Consider the following 21,056-nt stretch of genomic DNA (forward strand, 5'->3'; position numbering starts at 1 on the left):
TCTTCCTATTCTTCCCATCCTGCTGCCATCTCTTCCGCAGGTAAATGACGCACACACACCCAGCCGTCCACATGATCTAAAAGAAAATATGATTCATCAGACCATGCCACCTTCTTCCATTGCTCCATGGTCCAGTTCTGACGATCATGTGCCCATTGTAGGCACAGGGGTCAGCATGGGCACTCTGACCGGTCTGCGGCTAAACAGCCCCATACGCAGAAAGCTGCGATGCACTGTGTGTTCTGACACCTTTCTATCATGGCCAGCATTAAGTTTTTCAGCAATTTGTGCTACAGTAGCTCTTCTATGGGATCGAACCAGACGGGCTAGCCTTCCTTCTCCATGTGCTTCAATGAACCTTGGGCGCCCATGACCCTGTCGCCAGTTCACCGGTTGTCCTTCCTTGGACCACTTTTGGTAGGTACTAACCACTGCATACCAGGAACACCCCACAAGACCTGCTATTTTGGAGATGCTCTGACCAAATCGTCTAGCCATCACAATTTGGCCCTTGTCAAAATCGCTCAGATCCTTACGCTTGCCCATTTTTCCTGCTTCCAACACATGAAATTCAAGAACTGACTGTCCACTTGCTGCCTAATATATCCCACCCCTTGACAGGTGCCATTATAATGAGATAATAAATGTTGTCCACTTCACCTGTCAGTGGTTTTAATGTTGTGGCTGATCAGTGTATTTCTGCCATATACACACACACACACCTGTTACAATGCCAATGGAATTGGGTGTTTAGTAAGTGTGCAATTTTGGAAAAGAGATTCAACGCTGCATTTAGCTGCTCCGCTGCTGCAGAAATGGGTGACACCTGAGCTGCAACAGATGTTCAAAGCTCCATTCACACAGTTAAATACCCTTGAAACGCCCAAAAGACCCGTACAGACACGCCAACATGCCACTTCTGCACTAATGATTGTGATCTGTTTGCATGTGGGAATGTGTAAGTGTGCTGGTAAATTATTCCAAAACAATTTAGCATCTCTGGGGACGTCACCTGTAACTTCTGCTGCATTATACTGCGAGTGTGCGTGTGTGTATTTATCCCCATGGAGATGTGAACCATTCAGTGTGTAATTCTGAAGGGCATGAACAGAGAGGCCTTGGTAAGATTAGTCCAGGTGCTAAATTATTCACACGGCCTGCTGCGGGCCACTGTCACTGGGTTGGGGGTGTGTAACAGTGGTGCTCAGGAGTCATCAGGCCTCGCCAACCTTTAAACTTCAAGCAGAGCGACTTACCTACTTTATTATAAAATCTGAGAGTCACAGCCTCAGTCACCATTTTCTTTCATGGCATCTTTTTGCAATACATTCTGTCTAACATCTTTTGTGTCCCATGGAAGAAAGTAATATGGGTTTGGACCAACATGAAGGTGAGTTCAATAATGACAGATTTTTCATTTCTTTCCTTTTAAATATATAAACATTTATATTCTACTCAAAAATAAAGTTCTATTCCTACTAGAAATTAAACAGCCACCTTTACACAAAGTGTGACTTTGCCAACTGAATGACCCTGACACTCATCCCCACACAAACACAGAAAAACAGTCCTGTTCCCACATGTACTGGGTTACTTGTATTTGTTCAGAGTATTTTTTATGTACCGGAATAGTTACAACACAGAGCAGCGTTCAAAAAAGAGCTGATGTTTTGTTTAATTGTTTGAGAATGAGAGTTAGTTAACGGAGTCTAAGGTCAGCACTTAACCTTTATGAGTAGCGTGTGAGAAAGACATTTTAGCTTGTGTAGAGAAGCTCTGGCATCAACTTCACAAAAACTTCTCACACTAGGTGAGCTTGCAGATGCTACATCTGTTTTCATTAGTGAGAAACGCTGCAACCAGGCCCGGTTCCAGATCAAAATCATGAGGGTGCTTCTGAAAATAGTGGGGGGTGCTCTGTATAAAGTGGAGATGAATCGTAATTACACATTTTTTAAATATATTAAATCATGCTTAAATACTAAAACAATGCAAATAACAGTTTTTCCATGTACAAAACTATTACTGCTTCATTTTTTTTTTTCACATGATCTGTCACTGAAAATGACAGCAAAATGCTGAGCCTGCAGATTAGGACATACTGATTTGCACAATCATACACGTTTATAAGTTTTGATGCAGCAATTGTGTGTTCACAAACTGCAGGGATTTTTGTGTGTTTGATGGGATTCAAGGAAATCTGCTTGCCAATTTACAGTATTAGTCTTACATGTTCAATTGAGCAGAGGTGTGCAATTATTTTGGTACAGGGGCCACATCAGCCGTTAAGTAGAACATGGAAGAGAGAAGATAAAGTTTTACATAGTTGTATCTTTTAATCCCAGAAGTAGTAGTGCACTCATGCACTCAATGAATGATGCACAATTTTCTGAAGTGTATTCTGATGGGACAATTCTGCGATTGCTTGAAGTTTTGCTGCTAGATTTCTATCATGTGTTAGTAAAACTGAATCAAGACTGAATATAATTATTAATTGTTTATTTCACCATACTTCAATGCAGTGGTCATTTAGTATTCAATTTAACACTACATCAGGAGTCTGGTTTAGTAAATAAAATAAAATATTCTGAAATTATAGATTCTAAAGGCTTATTTTAATGTTGGCCGCAAAGTGGACACATTTGTTTTATTCTCAGAATATTATCAATCTGTTTACACGCTCATGGGTCATGATGCGAGTCTCGTCAATGGTTTATTTGGCATCCCATTCAGCACACAACTGAATAATACAGGCTGCATGACACTGATAAATGATTACTGCCAGAGTAACATTGGCATACAGGTGTGAGGGACTTCAGCATTATACAAATAACACAAAGAATAAATATATTCCTCTTGCTCACATGTCCCCTCTGCGTGCGAATGATGCGAAGATCTATTGGGATTTTACTAAAGTTCATCACTGAAAAGGATTGCTCACAGACTTGGCACTAAACAGCACATGCAGCATCACGAATGGACAAGGAATTGCTGCATCACACTTTTCTTTGAGCAGAATATTGCCCTGTTGAGCACTTTAAGGTTTTTTCGTAGAGGAGAGAAAGCACGCGCACTCGCATGCATGGTTGCCAGATTGCCTAAATCAAGGTATGACATAAGGTGAAATTATTCCTATTTGTGCAAGTATAAATCTCTGATTGGGGTGTTGCATCTATTATCTGGCAACCCTGATCATATTAAAAGCTTATGGATGTGCGATAGGTCCCAAAGCCAGATACATGAAAGATCTAATAAAAAACGTTCATGATAAATCGACCCGCGGGCAGAAGTTTGCCCTGGTCTGCAATTGAGGGTGCTCTAAGGTTCGTTTGAGGGTACTTAGCACCCTCAAGCACCCCCGTAGATCTGGGCCTGTCTGCAACTATGCCAGTGAGCTGTGAGAGTGAGGTGTATTTGTGTGAGTGGTAGTTGCATCAGAATTTGTATTGGGGCTATGTGTGTCAGGTGGATAATGGGCCCCGGGTCTCTAAAGGGGAAAAAGTGGGTCAGAAAATGGGCTAGAATACAGTCTCCCCAAGCTATTCAGTGCAGCAAACAGTGGGAGTATGTACGAGATAGATGTACGCAGAGTCCAAAATGAATACTCAAGCAGCGAATGAGTAAAAATGACTCTCGTTTCACCGAAATGAAAATATGAGTAGCAGAATCATGATGAGACTCATGTCCTTCTGAAAGATGTTTATTAAGAGACTGTCTACAATACAATACTGCAAAAGACACAATGGCCTGCACAGTTTGCTGCACACATATAAGGGAATGACAGGGAAATCATTCCATTGCCATAAAGCAAAAAATATATTTTTAAGGAATTTATCCAAAATAGTCCCATGTGCCATTAAAAATTTATTTTATTTTTATAAAAAGCCAATTTTCACCACCTGTTTTTCTGAATTATAACGTGAAATTATACAAATCAGATGGTGTTTAAGTAGACTCAGAGTTTATATATCTTATAATAAACTTTATTACCCTAATGCCATCACTATCGGCTTCTATGTAAGCTCTGGTTGAGTGCAAATGTTTTTAAATGCTTTTTCTCTCTTTCTATTTATTAGTGCATATTGTTAATTTCATTTTTTTTTTTTTTTTTTCAAAAGAAAAGCAAATTTTGTTGAAGTTACCTTATTTTGAAACCATTCTTGGTAACGTTTGTGAATAAAACAAAATATAATTTTCACATTCATCCTTCTTATTTTGAACTGACATTTTAATTTACGAGTAATCGATTATTCGGTTGTTTTTTGGTGGGTTAGAGTACACTACTACAAATTTACTTGAAAATGCCCATTAATAATTCTCATAATTCTTAATGTTTGCTTGTGCACGTATGTTTACTTACGAGGTACAAAAATGTTCGCATAGAGCCGTGTGTGTGTGTGTGTGTGTGTGTGTGTGTGTGTGTGTCAACAAGTTTACTCAATACTCTGGTTCCTTTTCTTAAGAAATCTCTGCAAGTTAAAACACAGAAACTTCCTCCAAAGTTGATCACACAATCCAGAATGATTCATCAATAAACCCAGTAAACATTTTTAAATGCACACATCAAAAACGGTTTGATGTTACAGGCCTTAAAGAAGGTAAAATATTAAATTTCCAACTCTATGCTTTAACCACCATGCTATATTATGTTTCACAGATCAGTAGTTGTTTAACATTAGTTAACGCTATATTTGCTCATGACTTAAAGGGAGAGTTCACCCAAAAATGAAACTTGTCACCATTTACTTATCCTCACACAAAAGGAGATGTTTAGCAGAAGGTAAGGGACTGAGAGCACCAGCCACCATGCATTTTCCTTGTATGTATATAAAAAATAAAAGAGACAGTGAAAGTGAATGATGACTGAGGCTGTCAGTTCTTAACATTCTGCCTAACATCTCCATTTGTGTTTCACGGAATAAGTCAAATGGGTTTGGAACAACATGAGGGAGAGTAAATGATGACAATGTTCATTCATGGGTGAATTATCCCTTTATGGTAAAGTTTTACCTATATTTTTCCAAGTTTAAACTCTTCACAGCATGAAATGTCATGTGCAACAACAATGTGTGATGTGAAACGATGATCAAAGTCAAGGAAAGACCTGCAGTGGTTGAGCGTGTACTCCGGAAACTGAGGGTAACAGGGTAACAAAAGAATGTGAGAGTTAGAGAGAGACATTGTGAGTAAGAAACTGGGAGACAGAAGGACCCACCCTGTGCTGGAATGCATTTATCCAGTAACTGACCCTGACATAAAACTAACAGGAAGATGGATGACTTTACTTCACACTCAATCCCTCCTCAGGTACACTACAAAATCCAACTGATACAATTTTGGAAGGGCACAAATATCTAAGCTGGACCAGCATTTTTGGGTGGGTGTAGCTAAGAAGACATATTATATTACGTTTGCAGAAATATAATACAATAACACTGAATGAAGTATCATATTCAAATCCAGTCAGTCTGATGTTGACTGGACTAAAACACCCAAATCCAGTCAACAGATCCGACAGGCCTAAGGACAATATCAGTATCACGATACAGATACCACACGTATACATATGATAAAACGTCTTTTGAACAAGTGTAGAATTTATTTTCAGAATGAAATGAATGAAATAAGTCAGTCTGCAATAACTGATTAAATAATATTTTTGGTTTAAATGAGCCATGCCTGCTTGCATATTGGGAGCGGAGGGAGAAATAGTTCCCATACTACACAACTAGGCAGGATAATCTTTATTTTTTTTTTAGAATAATTTTAGTGATGGATACATAATAATTGTTTTTAAATCATGTACTATTATGTGAGGATCCATATGCGGAAGGAAACCTTGGAATCGGCATCAGTAGTCTGTCATTTTTTCAAGATCAATCTGAGTTTGGGGCCTGGGTAGCTCAGTGGTAAAAGACGCTGGCTACCACCCCTGGAGTTCGCTAGTTCGCTAGTTCGCATCCCAGGGTGTGCTGTGTGACTCCAGCCAGGTCTCCTAAGCAACCAAATTGGCCCGGTTGCTAGGGAGGGTAGAGTCACATGGGGTAACCTCCTCGTGGTCGCTATAATGTGGTTTGTTCTCAGTGGGGCGCGTGGTGAGTTGAGCGCGGATGCAGGGGTGGATGGCGTGAATCCTCCACACGTGCTATGTCTCCGTGGCAACGCGCTCAACAAGCCATGCGATAAGATGCACGGGTTGATGGTCTCAGACGTGGAGGCAACTGGGATTCATCCTCTGCCACCCGGATTGAGGCGAATCACTACGCGACCACGAGGACTTAAAAGCACACTGGGAATCGGGCATTCCAAATTGGGTGGGAAAAAAATAATAATTATCAATCTGAGTTGAGAAGGACCTGGCTACATATGGGATGGATCTACACGTGTCACCCCGCCTATAACAGTCTTATTGGCTCGTTCATCTTTCATAGACATACATGATAGGAGATGTGGTCGTCATCGCTGGTGTGTTATTGTTTGAGAAATATTAATTAGTTGAGCCAAACCATTTGATTATAATGCTTACTTGCATGTGACATTCAATCCTAAATTCCATGGATTTTCTCCTACGTTAAAAGTGAGGAACAATTCGGATTTATAAAGGCTGAAACTGACGTGAAAATGTTCTTAAACAAATGCCAACTGAAAAGCATGTATGTGTGTTTTTTGTGTTTGGTGCTCATGCACCGGTACGCCAGTACATATTAACAGTTAAAGCCTGTATGCCTCATGCAATATTCCTTTTTTCCGCTGTAATGGACTATTTGTTGACTGGTGTTGGTTTCTGTGTGCATGTCAATTAGAAAGTAATTTTTTAGAGACAACGGAGCACACATTTTTGGAGCGAGGAGGAGAGATAATAGTTTACAGTCCTTCAAAGAAATTACTATGAATCGATATAGAATACGAGTGAAAGCAACGCAACTAACTCAAGAATGGAATAACAATTTTCATCAGTTCATCAGCCTCTTGTTTGAGCCAATGACAGTAAGTTATGGGCAGCGCGACACATGTAGCCACGCCCCAATGTGTTGCCCCACCCTGTTTTGCAAGCTGCAGCCAGGGATACTTGGAGGAGTTTGACTTTCCCATCTGGGCATGACGGCGTGAAGTTCACACTGTGCACAGGTGAATTAATATTAATTTTCAGACTTTGTGAATACCATGTAAAACATAACAACAACATATTCAAAGTGATTTCTGTCATTTAAATGTGTTTTATAATTTCCACATGAGTGTGGAAACGTTATTTAAGTGAAGCAATGTACTACCTTATTCTGCTGATTAATTTTAAGACTTTTAACACGTTATCGCTTTTAATGCATTAAGGTGATTTGGATGTGTTACAATGTATTGTATGTCTGCGATGGCGAACTTTGGCAGTTTTCCCTTAAAACTGAAGAGTACTCTACGATAAAATGGCACTCGTTTGCCTAATTTAAACCAGCCATGTGCTAATAACCACATAATTAACCTTGTACTGAACACAGAATCGCACTGCTGATGATATGCATGGGCAAGTGAGGTACCATTTTAGGAAACGCATTGACTACGTTGGGTAATCTGAAAATGAAGTTTATTGCCTTTTATAGGAATATTCAAGTAAGAATAACTTGGCAACTTTATTAAACTAAAAATGTACTTTTAATAATGCGAGTTGAGTGTCATTCTTGAAGGTCAGTTATATAAGTAATATTTCTTTCTCTTGAATTATTTTTCAAGCTGAATTGTTTTTGCTTTTTTCCTCTATCAGCATATGAACAGAACGGGAGAAATACATCTTTGCTTTCTCACCACTTAAAGAGTTTTCTTGTCCAAGCCAATCAGTACTTCTGACTCACTACTGACTTGAACAGTGTCACATTGTGACCAGACAGCGTGTGTGTACTTTCAAGACTACAGGTGTGTTTAAGACTCATCTTGCCAGATTTCACTTCAGTCCCAAAGAAACTGAATAAGAGAGTTAACAGGTATTAAGTAAACTTTATGAATGTGTCCACTGTTCAATATCCTTTACTTATAACCTCTTATCTCATCTTGTTTTGAAGGTTTATGTTGAATTTAAAATAATTACTGGAGGTTATCTGCACTCAACTTTTCCAAAAGTCTGATCAGGATGTAACACTCCGAAAGAGGTGATGTTGAAGATGAGTTGAAAGCCCTATCAACACGTGTAGATGAGCAGGTAATTTGGCAGACTATAAGTTGCTAGCATTCTTGCACAATTATTTCTGTTATTAATTTTAATCTATGCTTGTATGCAGACACCAGACATGGCCATGCATCGAAGGTCACTTAATTTAACCAATTGTTAAGAACTTCCAGGTATATCAACTTTGTTAGTGAAACAAAACACTGTGATGCATTGACTTTTTATTATATATATATATATATATATATATATATATATATATATATATATATATATATATATATATATATATATATATATATATATATCTCTTTTATTTTTGATATTTCTGCATTTCAAATCAGACAGGCAGACCAGAAGGACGCATGTTGGTTTCACTGAGACTTCAGGAGATCTGTATGAATTCCTGGGTTCAGTAGAGGATGTGCCTGTAGTGCTGGAGGAAGAAGCTGTCATGAACAGCCAGCCAAACTTTCCATCCGCCTCTGGAATATATTGAGTATCCTAAACAGTGGAAGTAACTTTTTGAGGCTATGCACAAAGTCTTTCTGGGTCTTGACAGTAAAAAATGTTCAGCTTGAACTCAGTCACTGAGAACCAGACTGTTGCTGGCATAGACAGACACAAGAACAAAAATAAGAACAAAATCGCCACTTCCGGATAAATTGTAGCCATTGTGACTCTTTTAGAAATAAAATACTTGTGGTTTAGCACACAGATAAAACACTGTAAAGAAATCTGTTTCATGTCTGGGTGTACTATGTGTGTGCATTCCTCTATCCTTATATTTTTGCGTGCGGATCTATAAGGTATTTTTCTTTGGCACAGTTCAAGTTTGTATTCTGATTTATTTGCTCTTGAAACTCTATGAAGGCTTTGGATTTTAAAGACACCATTATTTCAGGTTGACCAGAGCAACATTTCAGATGCAATGATTAGTCTGCTGGTTTGTCCTGTTATGAACAAATTATTCAGTCACGTGGCTTTTTTAATGCACATCTTGCATTCCTAATACATTTATTAGGAGTTTATTCGGGAAATGTGTTTCTGTCAAAGTTTATGAACATTTCTTCTTATGGAATAATAATAATTTAAAAAAAAAAAACATATCCTCAAGCGAGTGTATAAGTTTGTGCATTTTGGAGGTGTTATTCGCATCTTGATGTTTCCATCCAGCATTTATTATGCAATGTCCCAAAATGCACATAAAAATAAGTGGATGGAAACCCAGCTATAGAGAGTAACTGACACCCACTGTTGTTTGTTGGAAATATTTTTCAACATGTTTGATGTAAATCAACTTAATTAACAAATTATTACCAGTGTTAAAGGCTGGGGGTTCTCTCTTTTCAATTTAGTACAAGTGAAAATTTTGTAAACTTAAATTTGTTGTTTTATTGCAGTTAATGTTGATCAGCTGTAAGGAATTAAATGTGTCATATGTTAATGTGCATATGCTAATGGTATATTGTTCCTAATACAGACTGAGGAAAAACAAAAACCATGGTTTTCATATGTGTGCTTTAAAATTTATTTAATTCTTAGTGGTCTCAATGTAAAATAGTTTAGTAACTAGTTCCACAGCTATTTCTAGTTGAGATTTCCAAATAGGACATTCTAGTTCAATGAATATAAATGACATATGGAGTAAACACACAATTTTTAATTGAAATAATCTTTGTGCTAGTTTTCTAAATATTGCACCAATTAAAACATTTTAGTTGAGTGAATTATGAAACTAGTTGAGCTAACATACTATTTTAATTTGGAGTTCACTTTGAGCCAACTAAACAAGAATAATTCAGTTAATACTTTGAAGAAAGAAATTGAGTGAACTTAAAAATTCTGTGGAACTAGTTACTAAATATTTATTTATTGAGATGGCTTGAATTTTTTAAAGTGCCTCTCTCACTGACCACAGCATCTGTGTTCCTTCTCAGAAATTCAAGGGAATCACAGTTCAGAGTTCAGACTAGTGGTCGACTGATATGGGTTTTCCAGTGGCTGATACTGATATCTCGAGAGAAGGGTATAGCAATATTATGCCGATATATATATAGGGTGAATTGAGGTAAATTGGGCCACCTTTTAAAACTGAGATGACAAACTCTCCCTAAATAAATAAACGTAATGAGCAAATAAGAATATTGAAATTAATCGAACAATTTTACTACACAAAGTTTACTCAAAAGTAACTAACAATACTTGAAAATTAGCTTATGTTATAATTTTGGAACTGACAAAATGGTAATCCACTACTGTTCAGCCAAATGGGCATGGTTTTTGGCTGATTAAATTGCTAATTAATCTACCTGGCCGATATATCTCTAACTTACTGATTCAAGTGAATTTACCAATAAAGCAAAGAATGTAACTATAATCATTGCATCAAATCTTAAACACAGATTTCTGTCCTATACTGAGATTTTAAACTCTAAATTGTGCAAATATTTGAAAAGTGCAAGTGGACTGATGTGCAAGTGGCTTTTCACACATATACTGACAAGTTCTTCTGTGAGAGGACTGTGTGTACTTCCTGTCCTACTGTTTCTACTGCAGACCACATGCTGCTGATGTAGCAAATACTTTACATACGCTTCCTGTTTAAAGACATATTCACTCTCCTCTCAATCACACACATACTGTACCGAGAGAGGCAAGATATTAAGACTTTAGAACAGACCTGGGCAAACTATGGCCCGTGGGCCGGATCCGGATAGTCGTTTGATCTCAATTAACGTAACATGAGATCACATTAAACTCTAATGATGATGCGCGAGAGCAGCACTGCAGTTCGCGCCTGACTGAGGAGAGGAAGAAAACGCAGCTCACAGTCCAGATGCACTCTATACATTCCAAACAGCTTCAGATGATGCAGATCGCAAAGTATGAGGGAATAATACAAAAATACCAAAAAAGTAAATACAGAAGCACTCTCATAGTGGAATAAGTGGAGCCGGAGCACTTTAAAAGGAAACACCCCTGTGTAACATCTTAAATGCAGTTATATTTAATGCGTTATAGCTTTATTGAATTTCAAATAATAATATAGGCAGATCATGTAAATAACTACAAACTCTGAAACTGCATTTCTCTGTGCGGTCAGCGCCTCTTCTATGAGTTGCACGAAGTGTCTCAATCTAAGGGGGAGAGATTGAAACTGCATCCGGCTGATACACACTCTGTCGCAGGGAAGCTTATCCCGAGCGTGCGCTTAATGCAGCTAGATTATAACGTGATGGCTCACGATTTATTGACTCATAATGTGTGTCACCGTGTGTTTCTTATCGTGAAGAAAATTGGCAATATGCAGCTTTATTAATAAGAGAGAGTTTTTTTTTTTTTTTTTTTTTGTGAGTTAAAGATGGATTGAAGTGAACAGAAAGGTGAGAGAGGTAGTCTTCGCCCCATTACACACTGAAACAATATGTTTTTGATTTGTTTTTATTTTGGCTTGTTTTCCAATATAAATATCTAAAACTCCTTTATAACAACAAATTTTTTTTAGCAGCTACACTGCATTCTTATTATCAGAGAATGTTGATTTTAATATTAAAAATACAAACATTTTAAAATATCTAAAAATCCTTAAAAAAAAAAAAAAAAAAAGATGCATTCATCTGAGAAGCAGCATATAAGATATTTAGACTTGCTTTTAGAGAATAGATCTTGAATATAAGTATATTTTGTCTTTACTGCACTCGCAGAAGTATAACTAAGTGAAAAAATATACTTATATACAAAATACACTTATATTTAAGACACATTCTCTTAAAACAAGTCTACATTTCTTATATGTTGCTTCTAAAGAAACTGTTTCTTGTTTTAAGGATTTAGACTATTTTAAATGGAAAAAGAGACAAAAACACTTGATAACAGGATATTTTGCAGTGAATTTCTTTACTGAATTAAACTTAAAAGTATTTTGTTCCTTTAATTCAGTGAATGTCATTTAGAGGTACTTTTAAAGGATGATTTTGTCCTCTTTATTGTTAGTAAGCACGTTTAATACAACCTTTTAAGTCGGGGCACAAGCTGAATAGTCGGTTTAGAGCTAATGATTAATCATTGCAATAATCGCGAATAGTCAAATAATTGTTCTATTAATCATTAGATTAATCGATTATCAAGTTGGTTAACGTTAGTTGCAGCACTACCTGTATGTTAATCTAACTCTAGCAGTAATCATTCATCATTGTCATGCAGCCTGTTTTATTCAGTTGTCTGCTGATTGGGAAGTCAAACCATTTACGAGACCTGCATTATGACACTTTTAGCCTGTAAACGAGTAATGTTTTGAGAACAAAATAAGTAATCTCACCCGCTTTGCGACAAACATTAAAAGATCGAAAAATAATTTGAGTTTTTTTTTTATCAAAACAGAACCTTGACGTAGTATCATTTATAAGAAATAATTTATAAGCTCAGCCTTTATTCCATTTTTTAATGCCTGATAGAAAAGTTGAAGAACATTGTTTCTCAAAAGGAATACAATGTGGCCCCCTATGCACTACTTAAAGCCTGATGTGGCCTCTTTACCAAAATAGTTGCCCACCCCTGCTTTAGAATGACCATCATGATTTATCCAAATGCAAAGTGTGTGATAAGATTGTGATAAAAGTTTCAACGAGGTGAGGAAATACAGCAAAAACAGTATACAGTAAATAAACCACAAACAAACCTGAAATAAATCAAAGCTATTTGATAAAGTGCTTAAGCAGAGCAGATCAACATCACACTAGGGAAATTACCTGTTATAATTATGTCTTTGAGCGCTGTGCAGCGGCTTGCTATTTTTTGCTCAGTGTCTTGCGCAGAAGCGCTGTGTTTTTAAGACACCGTGTCAAGGGCCGTTCAGACTGAACGCATTCTTGTGCTGAGAAAATCTCAATCTAGTGCAACAAATGGAACAGACAGAGAGTGTTGGGTGTAATCCAATTACTTTTTAGTAAAAAAAAAAAGTAGTGTAATACATTACATTTTATATTCTTGTAATCAGATTACAGGTACTCACTTTCAATTAATGTATTACTTTTAAGTACATTATAGGGTTATGCTTTTTTCTAATATATTTTTTATGTAGAATACATGAATTATGGCCCCATAATGAATCATTGTGAAGGAGAAATGTGAGGTGCTGAGTGTATAACTTGGGTGTAACAATGAACAAGCAACAAATAGAGACATTATTTTGAAAGTAACTTAAATGTAAAGTAATTAGTAATGTGATTACTTTTCAACGAAGTAATAAGTAATCTGATTAAAATTTTTAGATAAATTAGTAATTTGTAGTGGATTACTATTTTAAAGTAACGTACCTAATACCTGGAATAGAACACAGGTGTCTTGAAATGTGTTTTGGGAAGCTGAAGTTCTTTTTAATTTGACAGAGTCTAAAAAACACAGTGCTCCAGCTCGAGATACTGAAAAAACAGTGGTGCAGTGGTCAATAAAACCGTCTAGTTCATGTTTACATAGAAAAAAAAAAGTGTGAACACCCCTTAATTGTGAAACTGCCACTCAATTGTGTAATTACAAATGAAATGTATATATCTGAGCCAATACATTTGCTTCCATGTGCAAAGTGTACAACAGTGTTCACCAATGAACTAGGCAAATATTTCTGAGAAAAATAATATCTGCTCAATAGATAATACTCTGGTTGAAATAGCTTAAAAAAAAAAAAAAATCAAAACACACACCACTGACCTCAAAATAGGACTGACAGCTAATATAAAGATCACAAGCATCCCTCACAAAAATTTTACATGGTAACCATGGTTTCCACCAAAACAAAATAGCTTAATTATTACAACTGCGGTAAAACTATAATAAATTAATATTGGATTCCATCAATGACAGGGGTGGCTAATAAGTTACCAATTTTAACAACAATAACTGTAGTAACATTAATATTTTAGCAGAAACTATTGTTACCCTGGTAAATTTCAGTAAGTGATTTAAACTCAAATATAACAATTCAATTTGTATTTCAAAATGAATTTGAGAAAATTCAGAGACTATATCTTGAATCTGCTAAATTGAAACAGAATTCAGCCCATCATCTGTGTAGCTAAGTAGAACAGCAGAATCTGTTAGTTCAGTAAATTGTTCATTAAAGGATTAAAATAGGGAATAACTGACACACTTCTGAATTCAGGCAAGGCCAGAGGATCGTCTCCCCATGCAAATGACCTAATTAGAAAAAAAAATAAATCTGCTTGGCACCTAATAGTACAAACTTTCATGGCTTAGCACACATGAACCGAAAACCACTGATCCATTCACTTTTCCATTTTTGATAATGACAATGGGTAGCCAAGGATAAAAAGTGCATGAATGAAACTGCAAAAAACAGGAGCACATTATCAATACTTTTAAAGTGCTTACAAATAGGATAACATTTGCTACTGAATTTGTCAGATTCTTGGTGTGAATTTGTAGGCATGAAATGATGATAGCCAAGGCTCCTTTCTTGAATTCATTCTGTTAAAATTATAAGAATAGTCCCTTTTCACATCGTTACACCACTTTTATGATTAGCTCAAAAGTTGTCAGAAAATATCCACGAATAACAAAACTGTTTAAGACTGAAGTACTGTTGCAGCAGTGTCTAAAGATTGTAGAGAGTTTGTGGATTGGTTGCCAGGAGACTCTCCTGCTTTAGCTGTCTGACATCTGGTGCGATGGGAGCAGGGAGCATACGTCTCTAATGTTGAGGTCATATCATGGGCTCAGGCTCGTTCAAATACACCTGCTACTAGGGATGTGCAAGAGCAATCATTCTGCACCAGCTAGTCGACTATTAGGGTGCTTTCACACTAGCACATTTGGCGCACACCCGGGGTCGAATGATGTCAAAGTTTGGTTCATTTGGATAATGTTAACGCTGCTTTCCGAACTCAGGTGCGCACCCGTGAACCGCTTGAAAAGGTGGTCTGCGATACAGTTTGTGTGAACTCTGGTACAGTTCACTGCTGATACGAACGCAATCGTACCAAATCACGTAAGTGAACCGCTTGTGATGACGTATTTGCCTCTTTGCAGACTCGCGATCGCAATTATTATGGTATAATGCATTTCTTCTACCTGCTTGAGTGCAAAAACACTGCCTTAAGAGAGCAGCTTTCAGAGAACATTCTTCACATCTCTTGCAACGCATCTGCGGGCTTGTGGCAGACAAACGCTAATATTCATCACATCATTGCACATTCAATGCATCTACAGGAGAAAAACACAAGTGTTGTTTTGTACATGGCAAGTTTTCTTGGTAAATCCAAAAAGAAAAACTAATACTTCACTTAACACAGTGACGTGTTCTCAAGTTGTTACCTAGTTACGGTGGTAAACAGCTGCCGCCTGTACTCATGTTGATGTAATTGGACCGCGGTTCAGACCCAAAAACTATGATGTGAACAGAGACCAGTGCGGACAGCAGGAGGAAGCAAACTCTGGTCCGGTCCAATCGAACTAAGTGTAAAAGCACCCTTAAAAACACCACTCAAATTTCACAAATTTATTTTCCTTTGCACATTTGTCTGCCGTTGGCAATGCTGAATTATCCTGTACTTTCCCACTAGATCTCTCACCAACTCTTGCAGTTACAATTTAGTCCACTGGGGGTGCTGTGGTCGTGTGTCGCTGAGGTGTTGGATGAGAGAATATGACATGTGCGCTTTCAAACAAAGCCAACTGTGCCAACACTTGTGATATTTTGATTCTTGTTGAATACTACTCCCATGATATTCGGTTCTTGTTGGAGTCATGCAAACCAACGGACGAGGATCTGTTTTTATGGTGGATAGGAAAGGCGAAACGGTACGAGAAACTCAGAAGCTTATCAGCCCAGTATGTGTGTATGTGCATTAAAGGAATATTCCAGGTTCAATACAAGTTAAGCTCAATCAACAGCATTTGTGGCATAATATTGATTACCACCTAAATTAATTATGACTGAAAAATCTGGGTTCCAGTGAGGCACTTACAATGGAAGTGAATGGGGCCAATCCACAAATGTTAAAATACTCACTGTTTCAAAAGTATAGCCACAAGAGGTAAAGAATATGGGTGCTTAAAAAAAGCTTTTGTACCTCTTTATACATTTTGTATGCGTTCCTAAGTAAAATAGAGTTCAGTATCAAAATATCAGTATCGTTAACAGCCTATAGTTTCAAATTGGTATCAGACAAAAATGTTCTTATCGGTGTATCCCTACTCAATTTCTAAATTCAATATCAAAGTGATTAAGCAAAAAAAAAAAAAAAAGGTTTTCCTCCTATTTAGATGCTTTAGCCGGAATACAATTCAGTCAAACATGACACTGAGTCAACATTACAATACATCTTTATCACAAGCATCTGAATAGAAAGCAAGTTAATCATATTAAAATCCTTTTACCAACAATTAACTATAACTCTTCCATAGGATTTTCCTAATTCATGCTGAAATCCAAGATTAAGTGCCATCTTCTATTGTTCAAAAACTTGGATGGCTTCATAAAGAGAAACATTACGCTAATTTTAGGAAATATGGCAGTCAGCCTTTTACATGGGGAAAAACCTTCAGAACACAGCCATGAAATAATGCAAATGAGGTAAAACATGTCCTTGATCTGACAGTTTCTATGTATTTCTAATGATTTTTTTTTTCTCAATTCAAGCAGATCTTCAAAAGAGGCTACAATGTCACTCAAAGTGACTAGTGCGATGAATTAAAATGGAATTATTTTAGGAAGCATTTCCAACTCTTATCCAAAATCCCCTGCAGTAGATGACGGTTACACAACAGGACTGAAACGCTGATCCAGGTCCATATTAAGAGTTAAATCTATATGGACATACTGAAAAACACAAATAAATTCATATTCAAATGCAAAGCCTGCCAATATCATGGTTAAGCATTCTTTCTTATATGCCTATCAACTAACATTGAAGGATAATTACACAGAAAACACCTTCCAAGTTTACGCATGAACTTAACTTCAGTTGTAGTGATCCAAAAGCATTCACATGTTGCTTCACATACCCAAACCTGAACAATACAGTCAAGAATAATATAGATCAGGGGCTTTGACATGGCCATGTGCTAGCTAGTTCCATCAACACCATACACTGTAACTTAAAGGGTAAATTGAGCTTTTACACTAGTTCCTTTACAGATTGTCAAACTCTCTGCTTTCAGGACAATACTGCAGGGGTGCACACACCCATATCAGCATGCTCTAGTCTAACTATGTGTCTCTATGACTATCCAGCTCTTCCACATGCTCTATCGGGCTTTATCTGATCTGAAAGGGCCTCTCCTTTTAGCTAGAGAAGACTCAAGTTTGGCAGACTACAACTGTCACCACATGTGCTGTTTTTGGTGCACACAACCCAACTACCCAACCTAAATACCATGTATCCTCATCTAGACAGTAAACAACCATCAAGCCTGTTTAACTGGCAGTCAACTGCCCCCAACCCCCAAGAGGAGCCCAGATCCATTCACCCACCCCTATACATACATTAAACCCCCTAAACACACACTACACCCTTGATCTGCCATAGGGTGTTCTAACAGGTGGGCTAAGTAATCGGCCACTGTCTTAGTTTAATGAGCTGTGTTTTAAATTCAACTTGGCATTTTGGGGCATCACTGGCGCATTCGATAGTTAAAAAAGCCGTCTAGTTAGGCAACACAATAGATTTTGAGACACAGCCAAACAGCGTGTGAAATAATGAGACAGGAGGGTGGCTTACAGGATGCCTGAGCAGGACGTGCACACGAACGAGCCCACGGTCATGTTGGCGTAGGTCGGGCCGCGCTGGTCGCAATCGAAACACTGTCGGTTGGGCGCCAAACTCGTCATTTCCCGCAGTATCTTCAGGTGCTTTTCCTCCTGTTTCCGCTTTGAGCTCGCTGCCATGGCCGGAGCCGTTGATATAACGTTAAACTATATATATATTTAAAAAAAAAGAATACAAATAAAATCCAATAAACGTACGAGCCCCAGTAGAATGGAAACGATAGAGGGCCGGGCTCCCTTTAAAACTGGTCTTGGAGCATCGAAAGACCATGAAGAGGAAGACAAGACGTACCGGAGTTCTTCAGAAGGGCCTCGCGTGAACAACAGGCGAAAAGCGCCGTAGTGAAGAGGAGGGTTCTGAAGTGAAACGCTTTAACGACTAGCCTACCCACTCTGCTTTCACTACTAGCGAAGATCTCAAACCTGCCCACTCTGTACCGACTTCTGAACGACTCAATGCACTCAGTTCAACGCAGAGACGGATTCTCTAATGAATTGGAGAAATAGGAACGCCCAACTGTCAACGGATGTAGAAAGAAAGTCCCGCCTTACAGGTAAAAGAGCCTATCACATTTTAGATACTAACATCGCCTGTCAAGCAACTCGAGAACGCGCATGCGCATTAGCTATTCAAGCCGTTGAAATCGCGTTTTTGTTAGCGTAATCTGAGGTAAAGAACCACAATTATGATACCAGTGTTGTCGGATTTTACTGCTGATTTAAAATATGTTCTTTGAGCATATTATTGACCAACCATTGTGGAGATTTCGGTCTTTCCGTATTCAAGTAGGTAGGAGCTGCACTTGTACGCCGCTTGTTTACATATAAAATAGCTGCCTAGCCTGCCCGAGAGCGTTCCAATGATTGCCGCCAAGTGGAAGGACTTGCTAAATGACTTTGGTTCAACACGACGGCCAGCAGGAGGCAAATTGAAAATAGTAAGGGCTCACAGGATGTGATAGCCTATGGGCTCGGTGCTAAAACTGTTCATAAATGTGTCATGATTTAGAAAACAATTTAAAGATACAACAGATATTTATATGAAGGTATTTTTGCTCAATATTGGCGCTTATATTTGAGAAAAAATCGACAACCTTAATTGTCTAGCACTGTCGACAATTTGACAAACCTACTAGCAGACGAGCGAAAACTCTGGAAAGGGAAAGCGGGTAACCAATCCGAGTTTGCACCGACGATCACGTGATCACATACAAGCTCAAACAAAAAGACTTCCTCGAGTGCATGTCCTTGATCTGCTGCGCCCTCTAGAGGAACACATGAGCGCAACCCATTAAACCAAAATTCACGATTAATCTCAGAAACGGGACCAATTCTCTGCATGAATGGCCTAATTCGGTAGATTTCGTTTGCTGTGAATAGGAATCTACTTCACTACTTTTAAACACCTTTATTTTTTTTTAAGATGGCTATGTATGTGCATAATAAGAAGTAATAAATGACAATGTGAAAATAAACACACTGAAAAAAAAAAAACAACAAAAAAAAACCTCTCATCACCATCAATGGAGCACTGGTGGAGAGAGTCAGCAGCTTCAAGTTCCTGGGTGTCCACATCACTGAGGAACTCACATTGTCCGTCCACACTGAGGCCATTGTGAAGAAGGCTCATCAGCGCCTCTTCTTCCTGAGACGGCTGAGGAAGTTTGGAATGAACCTCCACATCCTCACACGGTTCTACACCAGCACTGTAGAGAGCATCCTGACTGGCTGCATCACCACCTGGTACAGCAACAGCACCACCTTCAACCGCAAAGCCCTGCAAAAGGTGGTGCGAACTACCAGACAGATCATCGGAGGTGAGCATCCCTCCCTCCAGGACATATATACCAGGCGGTGTGTGAAAAAAGCTCGGAGGACCATCAGAGACTCCAGCCACCCGAGTCATGGGCTGTTCTCACTGCTACCATCAGGCAGGCGATATCGCAGCATCAGGACCCGCACCAGCTGACTACATGATAGCTTCTTCCCCCAAGCAATCAGACTTCTGAACTCTTGATCTCTCACGATCAATATATATCAGCACTGCACTTTATTCATCTTATTATCTCACACTGGACTGTCTTAAATTATATTCTCTCTTAACAACACACTGGCAACTGACTATCAACCGACAGCCTGAATGTCAATACAGCACAATACAACCTACTGTACATTTTATATATACTATATATAATATTTTATTGTATAATGTGTATTCTGTATTCTATATAGATTTGATTTGATTTTGATTTTATTTAATAAGAAGTAATAAATGACAATGTGAAAATAAAAGGAATATTCCGGTTTCAATACAAGCTCAATCGATAGCATTTTTGGCATACTGTTGATTACAACAAAAATTAATTTAAACTCGTCCTTCCTTTTGTTTCAAAAAAGCACAAATCGAAGCTACAGTGAGGCATTTAAAATGGAAGTGAATGGGGTGCATTTTTGGAGGGTTTAAAGGCAGAAATGTGAAGCTTATAATTTTATAAACCCACTTACATTAATAATAATAATTCTGTTAAAACTGTTACGTATTATTTGAGCTGTAAAGTTGTTTAAATAGTCATTTTACAGTCATTTTAGGGTTTGTTGACATTACATCGTCTTGGCAATGAAGTTGTGAAATTGGCTGTAACTTTACACAGAAAAGGTGATTTTATAACACTAAAATCATGTTAACATGCATATTGTTTGTCTTGTGGCTATACTTAGAAACAGTGAGTATTTTAATGTTTACGAATTGGCCCCCATTCACTTCCATTGTAAGTAACACTGGAACCAGATTTTTGCCTTATTTTAAAGAAAAGGAGGGGCAAGTTAAAATAAAATATTGTGGTAATCAACAGTATGCCACAAATGCGGTCAACTGAGCTTAACTTGTATTGAACCTGGAATATTCCTTTAAAGCAGTTTAGTATTTTGCATAGGCCTAATTCCATCAGTGTTTTGAAATGGTTTATAAGAATAAATCTACCTCTATTTTGAGGACAGTCATTGTAATGTATTAAAGAAACCAATGGAAGAAAGACAGATTGAGTGATAAAAAACTTAAAATGTTGACTGTTTTAGTTTCCATTTAACCATATAATTCTTTCTCATGGGTGAAAATAG

At 37.7% G+C, this 21,056-nt stretch overlaps 1 protein-coding gene across 4 annotated transcripts in view; it reads right to left on the reverse strand.

Moving 5' to 3' along the window:
• agfg1a (ArfGAP with FG repeats 1a) overlaps positions 1-21,051 on the reverse strand; it is a 55,164-nt gene extending 34,113 nt beyond the window's left edge. The window contains exon 1 of one of the 4 annotated variants that reach the window (XM_051665253.1): positions 17,893-21,051. In XM_051665253.1, the coding sequence (XP_051521213.1) occupies positions 17,893-18,059 (167 nt within the window). In that variant the 5' untranslated portion in view covers positions 18,060-21,051. The remainder of the gene's footprint in view (positions 1-17,892) is intronic. The other 3 variants (XM_051665254.1, XM_051665257.1, XM_051665255.1) reach the window with 3 other exon arrangements.
• Positions 21,052-21,056: the final 5 nt, after the last annotated feature.

Source organism: Myxocyprinus asiaticus, chromosome 31 (assembly GCF_019703515.2).
Source record: "Myxocyprinus asiaticus isolate MX2 ecotype Aquarium Trade chromosome 31, UBuf_Myxa_2, whole genome shotgun sequence".
Taxonomy (NCBI): domain Eukaryota; kingdom Metazoa; phylum Chordata; class Actinopteri; order Cypriniformes; family Catostomidae; genus Myxocyprinus; species Myxocyprinus asiaticus.